The following is a 17,522-nucleotide window of genomic DNA, read 5'->3' as shown; positions in this document are numbered from 1 at the left end:
CTCATGTTTAAGAACAGCTGTTACCAAATAGCTGTTTAGTGAAGGCGTGGGACAACTTAGTTTTTCTCAGAATTATATTTTCTCATTTTGCTTTAACTAGCAGCTGTTATCTGGGTGTCTAAACCTATGAGATAATCAAACAATTAGATTTCTGTATGCACCAACAGATTTTCTGAATCAACCTGGTCAGTGTAGGAGATGAAAGAGAAAATAAATCACACACACACACGTGTGCGTGTGTGTGTGTATGCATATATGTGCATATGCATAAACAGGGAGGGAAGACATGCTGGCACATACATAATAAGCATCTAGTAATTGTAGCTGCTGTTATATTATTAAGCTGTTATCTCTTAGAATTATGACATACTTATCATACTGGACCTACCCAGCAGGTACCCTACTATTTCTCTTAGTGATATGGATGTCTTACTATAACACTGCTGGTCACAGGTCTGATTTGGGAAAGGAAAAGGTTTTCGCACAGAACAAACAGGATGTAAAAATATCCTTTCTATAAAAAGCAGTCATCTGGCAAGTGGCTTCCTGGTCTTTTGACTAATACTGTTCTGAACTTGCAAATCAATTCTTACAGAGGAGGTCCTGTTGTCTTTTATTGATACCCCTTGACTGATCTTTGTTTTAACTGATCATAGGTTTTGCAGGAAAATCTTTTTTTATATTTATGAGATGCTTCATATTCCACCCCCTTCTTCAAGGGGCAGTTAAATGCTCACTCCTTTACCGAATCTGTTATGATTTATCCAAATTAGAGGTAACTAATTACTCTTTCCAGTAAGTTGTAGTCCTTTAAATGTAAGACATCGTGGATTTTTCAGATACACCACCATTTTTGTACTGCTAAAAAAGAAAAAAAACTCTGCATATTTAACTATTTTACAGTGCTTTCTCATCATTTAGAATTTTTGTTTTATTTACCTACCTCTTTCAAGTGCTGCTTTAGAATTATTTAGATAAGGATTTTTGTTTAAATCATATCACTCTCATAAGGAAAGTAAAACTCAGAGAAATCTATTAAGGAATTCTTTTCATATCCAGAATCTGGTTTTCCTGAATCACTTTTCAACTTAGCACTGTTGATGGCAGTATTTTCCCAAACCATATCATACTCTGTGCTATCAAGAATATTTGTGATATAGCACTTGATAAAAGAATGGTTCACTGTCATTTCCGAGATTTTCTTTTAAGTTGGTCCATTTTGCAAAATTTATGCTCTATATTGATCTTAGCAAAAGATGTCCACAGAAGATTTTTCAGACAACATTCAGGGCTCATATTTCTTCCTTAAATAGTCTTTAAACAGTTTGTTGACCGAAATATTGATGGCTTAAAATTATCCAGTCTGTCATTAGGAAAGCGCCCTTACTTGTACATATGCAGTTAATGACAGCTAAGTCACAGCTGCTACAAGGCCATCAGTAACTGTAAGATGACATCGATTTTAACAAAGATCTTGGTGTCAGAGGTGTTAAAATACTGTGAATCTTAAAATAGAAGACATACATTACTCTCTCCCTTTGTATTTCTTGAAGTTCAACTAAAATTTTACTTCTGTGAACCTTTAATTGGCTCCCACGACTTTGTTAGTATCTAATTTTTTGAAATCCCATAACACTTAATTTAATTAGAAGGATTATATAATACTTTTGCAAGAAAATAATCCACGCACATGGTTACAAAAACCTACTGTAATGAAACAAATAGTCCCTTGCCTTACTCCCTTCTCTTTTATTCTTGATCCTGAGAACAACTCACTTAAGCCATCTCTGGTTTTAGTTCTTCTATCGTCTACTCTGTAGGGCTAAAGAAGCTTATTCTGACTTTTTTCCTCTTTTTCTTTTCATTAACCACTTTGAACAGGTACCATGGTAGGAAATAGTTTAGCTTACTAATTTCACCTTCTTTCTCTCTCCCTCCTCCACGTATAATTGTATCAATTTTCCGACCTCTTTTTTTGGTTGCTTTTGTAATTCCACCACCATTTCTTGTTCCATTCACTACAGACCGTTTCTCTTGACTCTCTGCTTCATGAGGTTGTGTTATTTCACCCTTTACCTTCCTACCATCTCTCCTTATATAATTACACCACCCAAATTTTGACAACTGTACAGTAAGAAAATTGATAATATTTTATGTTTGGTATTTGTAATCAAATCTTTCATTTTTGTCTATTGGTTAGGCCAAAAATTTGAAGTCGATAAATAGTAGCATTAATGTTATTATGACTTTGTAAATATTACTCACTGCAGAACCAAGAAGGGTTGTAGGATTACTTCATTCAGGATGACTCCTCAGCCACCCAAAGGGGAATGTTCCTAGAAATCAAGGTTAAGGTTAATTATTCCTTTTTTCAAATAGATTCTTTAATTCCAGCATTTGCTCAAGATTATGCCATATGTTATTTCAGCTCATATTTAGATCAGGACTTTCCATAAAGCTTTTTCCAGTTAACTTTATTTTTTCTTATTTGGAGAAGGTATGTGGGCCTTTATTATATCCTTAATTTCAGTTTTTTAATCATTTTATTTATTTATTTATTTAGGAATCCATTTCATTATTCTTTTTGAAGTCCATTGAACTCATATTCTTATTTGGACTACTGGCTTCAATTTTGAACCAAGACTTCTTTTTTCCCTTGTGTTATTCTGTTTTTGGTTTGTTTTGTTTTCAAGTTTTTGCAGCTTCAGAATCTTGTTATGCATGATAAATATGTAGTTGCCTTCCACCCTCACCTTCCTCCTGGCCATTTCCGTTCAGGGGTCATCTGTACTCCATCTGCTCTCTGGACAGATCTTTCTCAAGTCTGTGGAGCCATCAACTGGGTTGCAGTCAAGCTTCCCTGGATCCTGATCCCTGAATACCTCTTCCTTGGCTTACTCCTCATTTTGCTGGAATCTGTTGTAAAGTTAGTTCTGAGAAAGAGATTCAAAGGATATAAATTTTCTAAGTCACTGCATTATTGAAAATGTGTTTGTTTTGCTCTGATACTTGCTTGATTGGCTAATAGAAGTTTAAACTGTAAATGATTTTCCATCTGTCATTACAGGATTGTTTTCTAGAATTCAGTGTTTTAGATGAAACATTTGTTTTAATTCTGTTTTTCATTACCTAAATGATGTTTCTTCTTCTCTGGAAACTTCCTACCTCGTTCTCTTCTTCAGTTTTCTGTAATTTCTTAATGATTAGGGATCGATTTTTTTTTCCATTCCTCCTCCTTGGAATTTGGCTTTTTTTCAGTTTAGAGACTTGGGTCTCTTACGAGCTCTGGAAAAATTTTTTGTATTATTTCACTGATCATTTTTCTCTTTATTCTTTTTTTTTTTCTGGAAATGCTATTGGTTGGGTAAGAATTACTTGACCTTGCCCTCCCCCACAAACACACTTTGGGGAGGAATAAATTATGCAAATATGTTTTCTAACCTTTCCATTGAAACTTTTTTTTTTTTGTAACTATGTGTTTAAATTTTCCAAAGCTTTTTCTTCCTCTGATATTCCTTTGTTAGAACAGTCTTTGAATTTGTGGTTGCAAAGTCTTCTGACCAGTCTCTGAAAATACTCATTAACATTTGTTAAAGTTATTTTTTTTCCTCTGATTTATCTCTGTGTCCTCTGTGAAAGGCTTTCTTTTTTTTCTTTAAATCTTTCCGTTTACAAAAATTTTCCATTATGCTGAAGGCTTTCTTCATGTCTTAGCTCTTGTCTCCATTCAATGTGGCTATTAAGAGAAAAATAGGGAGAATGCGAATTCTTTGTATGTGGGCATTGTCTGTCACGGGAAGTGCTTCACTGTAGGCATTTGAATAAGGAGCTGCCATTTATGCTGAAGGCCTATGCCCTTAAGTGTCAGGATGTGTAAGGGCTCTACCATGGTGGTGCCAAGCCTATGCTAGAAGCCCGAGTTCTCCTCGAATAACTTCTATTTCCTCTAACCCCTTTATCATACAGGAGTATAAAGGAAAATGTTTAATTCTCTTTGGCCATTTGACACCTTTGAATACTTTGCTTGTGTTTGGGAAATTCCCCACATTATAAATCCATATTTTCCCAAGTTTCCTGGCTTGTCTGCATGTAGACTGTGAACTAGGTTTTACCACTTTGAGGCATTCATGCCAGATTTTAGATCAGAAGTGTGGGACATGAACGAGTAGAAGAGTTTAGAGGAACTCGGAGATGGTAGGCACTGTGGTTTCAGTTATAACAGTACAGTGTCCTGGTGTGCCGTCAGGGCTGTCTTTTTTTTTTTTTAATTGAAATATAGTTGGTTTACAATATGGTGTTAGTTTCAAGTATCTAGCAAAGTGATTTGATTATACATGTAAATATGTATATATCTATATTCTTTTAAAAATTCTTTTCCATTATAGTTTGTCACAAGATATTGAATATAGTTCCCTATTCTCTACAGTAAATCTTTGTTGTTTATCTATTTTGTATGTAGTAGTGCTTATCTGTTAATCCCATACTCCTAATTTATCCGTCCACAACTCTTCCCCTTTGGTAATCATAAGTTTGTTTTCTATGTCTGTGGGTCTGTTTTTGTTTTGTAAATAAATTCACTTGTATTATTTTTTTTGATTCCACATATTTGTCTTTCTCTGTCTGACTTACTTCACTTGGTATGGCAATCTCTAGCTTCATGCATGTTCCTGCAAATGGCATTATTTCGTTCTTTTTTAATGTCTGAGTAGTATCCCATTGTATATATCCCACCTCTTCTTTATCCAGTCATCTGTTGATGGACACTTAGTTTGCTTCCAGGTCTTGGCTATTGAAAGCAGTGCTGCTGTGATCATTGGGGTGCATGCATCTTTTTGAATTAGAGCTTTCATCTTTTCCAGATATATGCCCAGGAGTGGGATTGTTGGACTATATGGAAAGTCAGTTTTTAGTTTTTTTAAGGAACCTTCATAGTGTTCTCTATAGTGGCTGCACCAATTTACATTCCCACCAACAGTTAAGAGAGTTCCCTTTTCTCCACACCCTCTCCAGTATTTATTATTTGTAGACTGTTGGATGATGGCCATTCTGACTGGTGTGAGTTGATACTTCATTGTAGTTTTGATTTGCATTTCTCTAATAATTAGCAATGCTGAGCATCTTTTCACATGCCTGTTGGCCATCTGGATGTCTTTTTTGGAGAAATGTCTGTTTAGGCCTTCTGCCCATTTTCTGATTGGGTTGTTTGTTTGTTTGTTTGTTATTGAATTGTATGAGTTGTTTGTATATTCTGGAAATTAAAGCCTTGTTGTTCACATCATTTGTAAATCTTTTCTCTCATTCTGTATGTTGTCTTTTTATTTTGTTTATAGTTTCCTTTGCTGTGCAAAAGCTTATGTTTGATTAAGTCCTATTTGTTCATTTTTGCTTTCTTTCTTTTGCCTTGGGAGACTGACTTAAGAAAACATTGCTACAATTTATGTCAGAGAATGTTTCACCTATGTTCTAGGAGTTTTATGGTGTCATGTCTTTATATTTAAGTCTTTAAGCCATTTTGAGTTTATTTTTATGTACAGAGTGAGGGAGTGCTCTAACTCTGTTGATTGACATGCGGCTGTCCAGTTTGCCCAGCACCACTTGCTGAAGAGGTGGTCTTTTCTACATTGTATATTCTTGCTTCCCTTATCGAAGATTATTTGACTCTAGGCGTGTGGGTTTATTTCTGGACTCTGTTCTGTTCCGTTGATCTGTATGTCTGTTTTTGTGCCAGTATCATGCTGTTTTGATTACTATAGCTCTGTAGTATTGCTTGAATTCTGGGAGCATTATTCCTCCAGCTTAGTTCTTTTTCCTCAAGATTGCTTTGACAATTCTGGGTCTTCTGTGGTTTCATATACATTTTAGGATTATTTGTTCTGGCACTATGTAGGGCTGTCTTTTCTAGAGCAATTCTACATTGGATTTTGGGTGTGGTTCTTAGCTTTGTGCTGTATTGGCTCGATTCTCTGGTCCTCATGGAGGTTCTGTGAGGTACCCAATCATCTTTAATATATTCTGATTAATTTTTAATAAATTCATTTCCTACTTAAACTAGCCAGAGTTGGTTTTGGTTGTTTGTAAACCACAACCCTGACAGTTACAGGGAGATAGATTTGGCTGCCATGAATTGTTTATGAGGGGATAAAGAAGTCAAATATTACATATACAGACCAACCACCCAACATCCAGGGGTTCCCCAAGTAAGTTTGTTTCCTCATTGATGACTGCATCTTACCCAAATACCCTAGGTAGTTACTTCCTTCATTCTACCTTGTTAGTCTTTGCTTCATCTTCCAGAAATTTGTGCAAATCTCTTTTTTGCTGTGGGTCCCCTCATTCTCTCTGTTCTAACTTGTTTGACTTTACTATAATTCTAAAGGCATATCAGGTGGAAGAGAAGGTCAGTTTGTTCAGTTTGCCATCTTGAATCTGAAGTCCCATGGCACTTTTATTCATTCAGGTATTATAGTACTTTGACATTTTAAAAAAATCATAAAATAATGTTATTTCTTAAAGTAAATGATGATTTCCTCTTAATTTTTTATATTTATAGCACCCTGTGTAGTAACTTACATTTTACCAAATATTCAATTAATATTTAAATGAGCTGATTTATGTACAGATTTTAAGTTACTTGGTATGTCAGTAAGATGCCTATTCTGATTCAACTGTGTTGACTTTGGTAACATGGTCTATAAATCATAGCTTATTACTCTAATTTCAAGGAATTGATTTACAGCAAGAACACACAATTCGAGTCATATCAGGAATTAAAGTACTTGAAATGATCTTTTCAAAGGGACAAATGCTTATACCAGGATGATAGAAGTTTATTTTTTAATTAAAAAATAATTTAAGGCTATAACAGCTATTTGATGGAAATAATATGACCAATTTCCATCCTAAGTGAAGAAGTAAAAGTAAACATACTGAAAATGGTGAGGTTACTAGAAGTAGACCAGGCTATATTTGTTAAATTTTGACACTTTAAGAAATAGTGTTTTTCATTTATATTTAAATAAAATACTTAAATGTTTTTGTCTAAGTGAAAGATACATGGCTGCTTCTCTAGCAGAAAGTAAAAGCAAAAATTAGTGGCAGATGGAGCTCACTGAGTTTGTTCATCAAAGCAATAGAATTGTCAGAATTGCTTTTCTTACTCGTAAACTTTTCCACAGATCTGGAGACTTTCTGAGATTATTGGAGCAAGTTGTAATTAATTTTTTTTCTGCGCAACCACTGATTCAAACACTAATTGAAACTCTTATGTCTGTATATAAGTAGAATTTGATCCATAAAAGTAACTCAGAAAATTCTCTACAATAGATGTTAAACAATCTGATAACATGATAATTCTGTAGAATATGGATTTTGATTTTTCCTTTCATTTAAAGTTTAGTAACAGCTGAAGTATTATTGGCATTTTTAATATACTTACTGTGTTTGGTGTATTATGCAAATTGAATTAGTGCCTGTACATCCAGATATCATGGGTGTGTCATTTAGATCCGACTATGAGTGAACCTTTGTATACTTTATTAAAGATTTCTTCAGATATTTCAGATAAGACACATTACTCCTTGTGACTATCAACATGGGATAATTACATTCCAGGAGAAACACTAGGCTGTATTATCTCAAGCTCCTCAGAGCTTGTTGTCTGTAAGTGACTCAATTCATGGAGCTACAATTATAGAGGAATGTGCACTCCATTAATCTACACTAGGAATTCTTATTCTGAGTGCCTTGGATAAATTTCAGAGAGTTTAGTAACTCCTTGAAATTATAGCCCTAATTTTAGGTGTGTGTGCCTGTTCCTATCAATTGGGACGTGACTCTCACCAAATTCTCAACAAGGTGTGTGATCCAAAAATAGTTAAGAATCACCATTCTGAAGTTCTCTCTGGCATCAAGACAGATTCTCAAAGAACTGTATCTGAATGATATTAAAATGCCTCTTTTAAAGACTGCTTTTGTTCAATTTTGTCTTGCTGTGATGCCACAAGCCAATTTTGAAGAATATTTCAAGAGTCATATCTTGCCACTTATTTGCTCATTCATTTACCCACTTATTCAGTTAATATATATGGGCACCTTCTGTATGAGAGGCAGGCTTCTGTGTGGGAAGGATATATCATGATGAAAAGGAAACAGTCAAAAAATCCTTTGGTCTAGTGGAGTTTGCATTCTAACAAGAGTTAGAAAATGAACAAGAAAAATAAATCATATTCATGTTAGATAGTCGTAAGTAATGAGGAGAAAAAATTAAACAACAGCAGATATGACATGGCGAGGTGGGGAAGGTGTTGGAATTTTAGGTGGGCTGGTCAGGGAAGGCTTTTCTGAGGTGACTTGAGCAATGGGGTGAGCAGCCATTGATGACGTCAGAGAGGCAATAGAGACCCAGGACCTTGGAATTTTGCACAGGACTTGGACTTTTACTCTGAGTGAAAAGGTGAGCCCTGCAGTGTTTTGGAAAAGAGAGACATGATCTGACTCATACGTTACCAAGACTGCTCTGGCTGCTGCGTTGAGAACAGACTGAATTGGGGAGCCAGGGCTGCAACAGGAGGACCAGTTAGAAGGTTCTTCTGAAGAGATAATGGTGCTGGCGGTGGAAGGGGTGAGATATGATTGATTGCATTTTGAAATTCCCATGAGACTCTGGTACCGTTAAGATGTTTATGAGGATATTGTTATCCCGTGAAGTCACTCAGGCAAAACTTTCTATTCTTAGTGATAAGATTACTCCTACTTTCTCCCTAAGCTGTTGGTTTCATTTTATTTTAAGGACTCTGAATTTATAATTGAACAGTTTGGCCATAAAAAAGCTTAAAACAAATTAATAGCTCATCTTTAGGAAATGAATTCAAATTAATGACATTTTGTATATTACATTTATTTTGGTCACCTTACCATTAACTTTCCCTTTGCTTGCTTTTTTTTTTTTTCTCATGGTTTAAAATTTCTGTCATTTTCTGTATTGCTTGTGTTTTTGTAAACCTCCTTATATTCCTTTCTGGTACAATTTAGGGAGCATATAAATATTTCTTTCTTTGTGTCTCAATAAGGTATCACCTTTCAAAGTCTCTTCAGTGTTATATCTATGCCCTCTTCACACTTGAGATTGTTTCTCTGTTACATAAGAGTGAAACCTGATTGCAAGATTTCATACCATAAGAATAGTTTGTGTTTTTCATAGAACATTAAATAAAAGAATGGTTGTCTTATGTAAGGAAAAACAATATGATTTATTTGGTAACTTAACTCAGAGGATCAGTTGGGTTAAAAGTGAGTCAAATCAATTGTTTGACTGAATTATTAGTCACTAGTCGGTTCAGTCGAAACACTTGGATATGCTGTATCTATGACACATCCTGATTATGAAATTGCCCTTGGGTTTATTTTATGAGAAAATGTTGTATCAGAAGCAGGTAGCATAAAAAGCTACCTAGAATTTGCACACATTTAAGTACCATAAGATAATGAAGATTCCAAACGGAACTGATTTCTAGAAATCCTAAAGAACCATTGTGATGTCAGGTGTGCGAGGAAATAAAATCCTGCTGGAAAAACTCATAGTTTGACAGACAAATTTACCAGACTACAAAATGGTCATACCCATCCATTTTCTTTCTAGGTGTCATGTAAGTTGTGAACTAAACAAACACATATTTTTATTTACTCATCTTGTGCTAAAAATTCTCAGGTATGACTTACGAGACATGTTTATCACTTAATATTTTATAATATTCTTTGTGGTCAAGCTGTGATTTCTGTTTTATACTAAAGTCTCTCAGCATCAAAGGCAGCTCTGAAAGGGATTGTAGAGGTCATCTCGTCCATCAGGGTGATTGGTAGGTGAGGAACCTGAGGCCGAGAGAGCTGACGTCCCAAGTCCTACAGCTGGTTAGTCAAAGTCTCGATGGGCACGCAAGACTCCTGACATCCAGTTCAGGGCTTTTTGCCTCAGATTAATTTTCATGCAGAACTGAATCCCTAATATGAGATAATAAAAACGACCAGAATGTCGAAAGCCTTTAGTGTTTCATTACAATTTTAAGACCAATATATTAAAATTATACTACCATTTGATTTTATGACATAGTAGTATAAATAATCTTATTCATGATATATTTCAAATTGAGTAGAATTCATGGGAAAGCTTATCTCTGAAGTCATCCCCATCATTTGCATATATGAAGCCATCAGACTTTCCCTCAATTACTGTTAACTTTTCAATGTGAATATTACCTCATTTGCAAATGAACAAGGGATTTCCAAAAGTGTACTGGAAAATTTTCTCCTCTTTCTTAAATAGATATGCAGTCATATCCTATGCTATAATCATTTGGCTTTATAGTAAGATAAAAAGATAAAGGCTTTAGGAAATAAGAGAAATTTAAGAACTGAGTACAAAAAAAAGAAAACTGCAATACAAATAATGTTAAATCAACTGTACATGCTTAATTAACATTCTGAGCACTTCTGTTTAGTTAAAAATTCAATCTTATCCTATCACACCTCTCCTGGGTTTTCATATCATAAAAGAACGTTGACTTTTTTTGATTAAGCCATATATGAATATATGAACATGTGGCTTATATTTAACTAGGTAAAATAGCATGTGTATAGGAATTAATGTATAACTTACAGTTTTAGGTTCATTTGAGGCACCAATATTGATCCAAAGTATTATAGAGGATTAAAATTTAAAGAATTCTTATTTATGATCCTCTTTCTTTTATATTTTCCACAGGCAGCTTGTATGTATATCCGTTTTTGATGTATGTGTGTATTTGTTTTAGATTTACTGTTTTTCAGGTGTACGTCTCTGAAGTAAGATGATCTGTCAAAAATTCTATGTGGCTTTGTTACATTGGGGTAAGTTATTTGCTTTTTAACTGCCCATATGTAGGGGACATTTTGCTCTAGAGATGCTGTTTCCTTTAATGCCTAACTGACTGTCCCATTTCCAGTTAGGAATTTTTATGCTCATGATTAAAAATGCAAACAGAGCAAACATGTAAGTGTGAAAATGAAAACTCTTTCTAACCCTTTGGAAACAATGTGAGAAAGAAAGCCATTTCCAACCTCCTGGCAACAACCTGATGTGTATCCCTCCCGAACCATAAGACACGCACACATAGACACATACACATTCATATCTCTAGTTGCAAAAATAGAATTGATCTATACCTATTGCTCTGTGCTTTTCTTTTTTCCACTTAACAGCTTTTCAATCTATCATCACAACTTGTCAGTATTTACCAGTGTACTTATTTAATGGTTGCATGGCAATGAACTGTATGAATATATCTTAAATTATTAATTTATTTGGCCAATTCCTCGTTGATAGATACTTCTTTTTTCTGTGACAAATAATGCTGCATTGAAATTCATATACGTATTTCTTTGTGTATTTGGGAGAGTATTTCTATAGATTAATTCCAAGAGGAATTTCTATATTGAGTAGTAAGCACATTTTTTAATTTGATAGATACTATGAAATCTTCTCCACAAAGCTCTTTGCAGTTTTCAGTCCCAACATGAGTATATGAGTGGTATTCCATTGCATTCCTGCTAAAGATGTATATTATCATTCTTTTACCTTTTTTGCCATTAGATAAGCAAAATATGGTATCTCATTTCAATTTATTTATTTGATTATTTGTGAGGTTGAGCACTATTTATTGATCATTTCTATTTTTGTGTGATTTTCTGATTCATATACTTTGACCATTTTATTGTTGGACTTTATTGGTCTTAGTTGATATTCAGAAATTTCTAAAATGTAGATATTTAGCTCTGTATTAGTCAGGGTTCTCCAGAGAAACAGAACCAATAGTATTTATATATATCTAGAATGAGTTTTATTATAAGGAATTGGCTCCTTGATTATGGAGGCTGAGAAGTCCCAAGATTTGCAGCTGGTACACCAAAGACCAGGAGAGCTGATGGTGTAAATTCCTATCTCAACACTGGCAGGTTTGAGACCCAAGAAGAGTGAAGTTTCAGTTTGAGTCCAAGGAAGAAAAAGACAGATGCCCCAGTTCGAGCTGATCAAACAGCAAGGGTTCCCTCTTACTCAGCCTTTTTGTTCTATTTAGGGTTTCAATTGATTGTATGGGGTCCCCCCCACCCCTGTCCCTATCGCCACATCATGGAGGGGAATCTGCTTTGCTCAGTCTACTGGTTCCAGTGTTAATCTCATCCAGGGACAGCCTCACAGACACACCTAGAATAATGTTTGACCAAATGTCTGAGCACCCTGTGGTCCCAGTGAGGTTGACACATAACATTAACCATCACAAGCCCTAAAAATTTGCTCTGTTTTGCAAATTTTTTTCTCCTTGCCCATAATTTGCTTTTTAACTTTGTTGTCTTTTATGGTACAGAAAATTTATATATACACATTAATACCCTTATACATAAAAATGAGATATAATGGCATTTAAATATTTTAATTTTATTTAACAATGTAGCATTATTAAATTCCAAATATATATAGCAGATGATATTCAAAACTTTAATTCTCTGTGTCAAGGAACAGTTTACTTGGTGACAGTATTTTAAAATAAATGGCTATGGTACAGAATAACAGATTTATTCTCAAATGGAAGGAAAATGTCATTTAAATGATGTTGCCCATTATGACTCTGGTAAACAATGATGAGCATAATGTTATAAGGGGATATTATCAAGGGATGGTGTATATCTTAGAAGGTCCCACCTTGAGTACCATCAGAAGAAGGCTTTTGAAAATTAAGCGTGTACTAGTCTTACTCCTGCCTATCGCAGGAATATCTTCAAGAGAAAACTTACATTCTTTTAAAATCTTGTGCTTTTAATTTCTGTGAAGCATAGCAGGCATCTGTTTGAAAGCAGTCATGCAATGCTGTTGATCTTTAAGTATGTAGTAGACCCTTGAAGAGCTTGGGGTTGCACAGGTTCACCTATACTCAGATTTTTTTCAGTGGTAAATACTATAGGACTGCACAAGGTTGGTTGAATCTGCAGATGCAGAGGAAGGGATGTAGGGAGGGCCAACTATAAATTATACGCAGATTTTCCACTGCTTAGAGAGTCAGTGCCCTTAACCCCCATATTGTATTATTCTCACTTGTTTCTTACAGTATTCTAGAGATATTCTGATTTAAAAAAAAAAAAAACTCAAATCACCTAATTTAGGTTGTGTTCCAAGCTTTTGAAACTAAAGTCAAGTTATTTAACATAGTCTGTTTTCCCTAGCAACCATACCTGTGTGTTCAACTAATTCTGAGCATCTCTTTGGCTACTCTAATCTTTAAAGGTGCTCTTGGGAGCTTTCCTATGACTCTTCATTGTTGTGCATACTGTTCTTTGTCATTGTAGCCATCTTTATATTTACAGAAAATGTTCAGGATAATTCTGCTGTTACAGATTTCAGAAAAACCATGTCACAAGGGACTATCAGAGTACTAACAGTCTCTCTTACATTCTCTAATTTTTATTAGGCTCCATGCTAATGTTTCCATTGGCTTTCCAAAAGGTTTGTGATTTGGTCAAATTTTGTGAATCATAAGAGATCTGGGACCTTGATATATAACATATGATAGGATAATAACAGATATCATATGATAACATGATAACATATGTCTTTAGATGAAAATTCTGGACTTCTTGCTGTTTAGAGTTCATTTGGAGGGAAAGGTCAACAAAATACAATTCGCTTTTAATTAAACTATTCAATAGTTACTATGTCTATGACACTCATTATTACATTTTAAATTTCAAATACTTCTTTGAGGATTTAGGTTAATTTCAGTTCAGCCAACTGAATCTTCCATATACAGCTAGAAAATATAATGCTTTTAATTAGTACCAGTACATATTCATGGTTTTGTAAAATGAAAGAAATACCCTATTCTCTTTTTAGTGAGATGTTCTGATTTCAGAAACACGTTAGAAGGATCGAAGTCCAAAGGAACACAGTTGCAATGAGGATTCACTTTTGGTGATGTTATGATACCTAACTGTTATCAGTGTGGGAAAAATAATATTAGTCATGTTAATCGTTTTTGCCTTAATTTTTATGTCTGATACATATCTATATTTATTAATATTTGTAGAAAGTTCTAGAAACCAAGTTAACAGTCATTATATATTTGAATATTTTCACATGTATTACTTTTATAATTTAGAATAATAATTTTATAAATTGATTTTTAAAAATTTCTGTTTTCTTACATTTTTACATTTATCTTAATTCTTCAAAAGTCTCATTCCATACTAATCCATACAAAATTCTCAGAATTCTCCTCTGCATTACTTTGTATGTAAGGCAATACAGTTGTTGGATTATTAGGATAACTTGTAAAAGAAAGAAATATGGAGAGTTAATTATTATTTTATTTTCAAACAATTACTTATTAAAAAACAAGTATCACTTTTGAGGATTTTGGGAGAGCTACAGGATTATAAAGTTGTTCATAATTTTACTTGTCTAAAAAGTGATAATTATCTTTAATCAGTAGTGAAAGTTTCCAGGAAGAAATTGGTCACTGTACATGAATTCTTGGAGAATGCGTTAAGGACATGTCTTATATGATGTCATATATCTGGAGGATCCTGGGCAGATTCAGGAGTTCATCCAGCTGACCTGATATTGAGGACAAACCCTTTCTAAAACCACTCAGTGAAAGTAGTGTTAACATTTTGGTATTATTCTTATTAAAAAATATTAAAACATCGCTTTAATATTTGTTTATATAATTGCACATCCAGACAGTTATCATTTATGCTGGAAGTTAGGTAGAATAATTTATTTTTTAGAAAAGGAAGTTAAAGTATTTAGCTATAATTTCCTTTCATTAAAATGTGAATATGAGACTGTTAGATTAATGGGGAAAATGGAGTGTGAATTTCCAAAAAAGGAGTGCTAAAGAGTGAAGTTATCTCTACAAATAAATGCACCCTCTTAACTATAACACTGTACAATGGAAGCACAGAGCTATGCATTGGGCACTGATTGAGTGTTTAGAAAGTTAAGCACTACGTGATTTAATCTTAGATACTTCCTACTTCTGTTGTAGTCAAAATGATTAATTGCTTTTCTCTGTGTCCTTTAAATGTCCTAACAGAGTTTATTTATGGGATAACTGCATTTAACTTGGCATATCCAATTAGTCCCTGGAAATTTAAGTTGTCTTGCATGCCACCGAATACAACATATGACTTCCTCTTGCCTGCTGGACTCTCAAAGAACACTTCAAATTTGAATGGACATTATGAGGCAGTTGTTGAAACTAAACTTAATTCAAGTGGTACCTACTTATCTAACTTACCATCCAAAACAACTTTTCACTGTTGCTTTTGGAGCGAGGAAGATAAAAACTGCTCTGTATGTGCAGACGACGTTGAAGGGAAAGCATTTGTTTCAACAGCAAATTCTTTAGTTTTTCAACAAATAGGTAAGTATTTTAATGTTCCAAGCATTAGCTGTTACATAACTGTATTCAAATGTTTTCATTCTCTGAAACCTGTGTGAAATAGGTGTTTTATAGATGTGATTCTGAGCACACATCATCTTTTTATATTAGCAATAAAATTAGGAAACATCATGTGGCCAAACCAAGTCCTAAATTATTTTATATCCCATAAAAATAAAATACTAATGTGATGAGAGAACGTTTTAACTTTATAATACATTTCTTGTAGTCGTCTAAATTTGCTTAAAAATAGAAAATGTAGTACCTTATTTTTGTTAAATAGATAAGATATCAAATGGCAAATAATCCTGTTGAATTAGTTACACTTTAGTGCAAGCAAGGAATCTCTAAGTAACCAATACATATATATTTTAAATCAAGGGTTTTTTTTTTTATTGTTTAGGTATAATACATACTGAATGCAGCTTGTGTAGTTAATTATTCTGCATCTGGAAATCCAAACAACAAAATTATTTCCAAGCCTTCTGGAAAAGCTAAATAGAGTAGAGACAATTGACTTAGCACTATAAAGAGACTTATAGTATAAAATAACAGTGTACATAATATGACTCTCCTGTGGAGGGTTAATTAGAATTTCTCAACCTCAAAACTATTGACATTTTGGGCCAGATAATTCTTGGTTATGGGGACTGTTCTGTGCATTGTAGGATGTTTAGAAGCATCCCTGGCTTCTACCCACTCGATTCCTATAACACTCGCTCCCCATCTGTAACAATCGGAACGTTATCTCCAGACATTGCCAGACTATCCCTTGGAGGGCCAAATCTCCCATGGTTGAGCACCACTGATTAAAAGAAAGAAACACTCAGTTTGTTGAAAAAACAGTTTAGGAGTAAGGATAAAGTATAAATGTGCGATAAAATCAGAGTTTTAAGACAAATTAGCAGTAATGACTCCCACTGTTTCCAGCTGAGTGTGTAGGCATTTAATTTAATTTTAAATGAAGCACTTTTTTAGTTTGTAAGGGAACTTAGCTATTCCAGTGATTATTAAGTATTTTAAGAATTAAGTTATTAGGGTCCTTGTGGTGAGCCTTGAAATGAACCAGAATGTTAGCACTTTCTTCAGTTATCAAGTTGAATGATTATGATTATGCTGCAGATTTTAATTTTATACATGAAGACTAATAACTAGTACTTCTAAGTGAGTTTAAATTTTTGTATCTAAAATTACTAGATTAAGCCATGGTCACTGAGGATTTCCATTTAATATTCTGCCATGTGGGCTCTTTACTTCACAGGGCTCAGCTTATGCAAAAGTCCCTACTAGCTGCAAATCCCTCAAATGGAGGGAAGTGTTAGTGTTGCTGAAAGATAGTTTTAGTGTTGTCTTAGGTTAGTCTTGATTTTCAACTGTTGCTTTCCTTGCTTTCTTAATTACAGATTACCAACAGTTTATCATTATCAGATGAGGTTTTCAGGGTGCACTGAAATTTTCTTGCATCAGTTGTATGTGGGACCCATGATATTACAGTAACAAGAATATAAGACGTGCATCTTTGTTCTACTGTGAATCGCCTGCCTTTATTACTAGAGCAGGCACGTAAATACTGCCCTCAATTTGCTTGTACCTTGATATTTCATGTTCTCTTGTCTCTTGGAAAGTGAGGATGAACTGAGCTGGGTGAGTTTTGGGGTCTTTTGTCCTACTCAAGTGGTTCAGGGTTAAAAAAATTTGAGAAACAATAACTGAATTTAATTCTTTTACTTTATGAAAAAGGAAACTGGAGGCCGAAGGGACTAAATGACTTGGGCAAACACATACTACTGGTTAGAGCCTGTTCTTTTTCTCTCAGAATGGGCAGTGAAAGTTGTATCAGAACACTGGTAAATTTAATTTTGCTCTTCTCTTCCATTGAGTTGTTCAGAATGTTTTTTCAGATTTAATTTAATTTATTTTTAATTCAGGTGCAAACTGGAACATACAGTGCTGGATGAAAGAGGACTTGAAATTATTGATCTGTTATATGGAGCCATTATTTAAGAATCCTTTAAAGAATTATGACCTTAAGGTCCATCTTTTATATGTTCTGTA

General features: G+C 34.1%; 1 protein-coding gene across 2 annotated transcripts in view; it reads left to right on the top strand.

Annotated features, from left to right (window-relative positions):
* The window catches only part of LEPR (leptin receptor), a 90,660-nt gene that overhangs the window by 13,620 nt on the left and 59,518 nt on the right, over window positions 1–17,522 (top strand). For both annotated transcript variants that reach the window (XR_004140837.2, XM_031465319.2), the window contains exons 2-4: window positions 10,806–10,881; window positions 15,120–15,449; window positions 17,396–17,519. Coding sequence is in view for 1 of the 2 variants with exons in the window: in XM_031465319.2 (XP_031321179.2) it covers window positions 10,842–10,881; window positions 15,120–15,449; window positions 17,396–17,519 (494 nt within the window). In the remaining variant the exon portion in view is untranslated. The remainder of the gene's footprint in view (window positions 1–10,805; window positions 10,882–15,119; window positions 15,450–17,395; window positions 17,520–17,522) is intronic.

This window comes from Camelus dromedarius, chromosome 14 (genome assembly GCF_036321535.1).
Source record: "Camelus dromedarius isolate mCamDro1 chromosome 14, mCamDro1.pat, whole genome shotgun sequence".
NCBI lineage: Eukaryota > Metazoa > Chordata > Mammalia > Artiodactyla > Camelidae > Camelus > Camelus dromedarius.
This window is presented reverse-complemented; position numbering and strand designations above follow the sequence as displayed.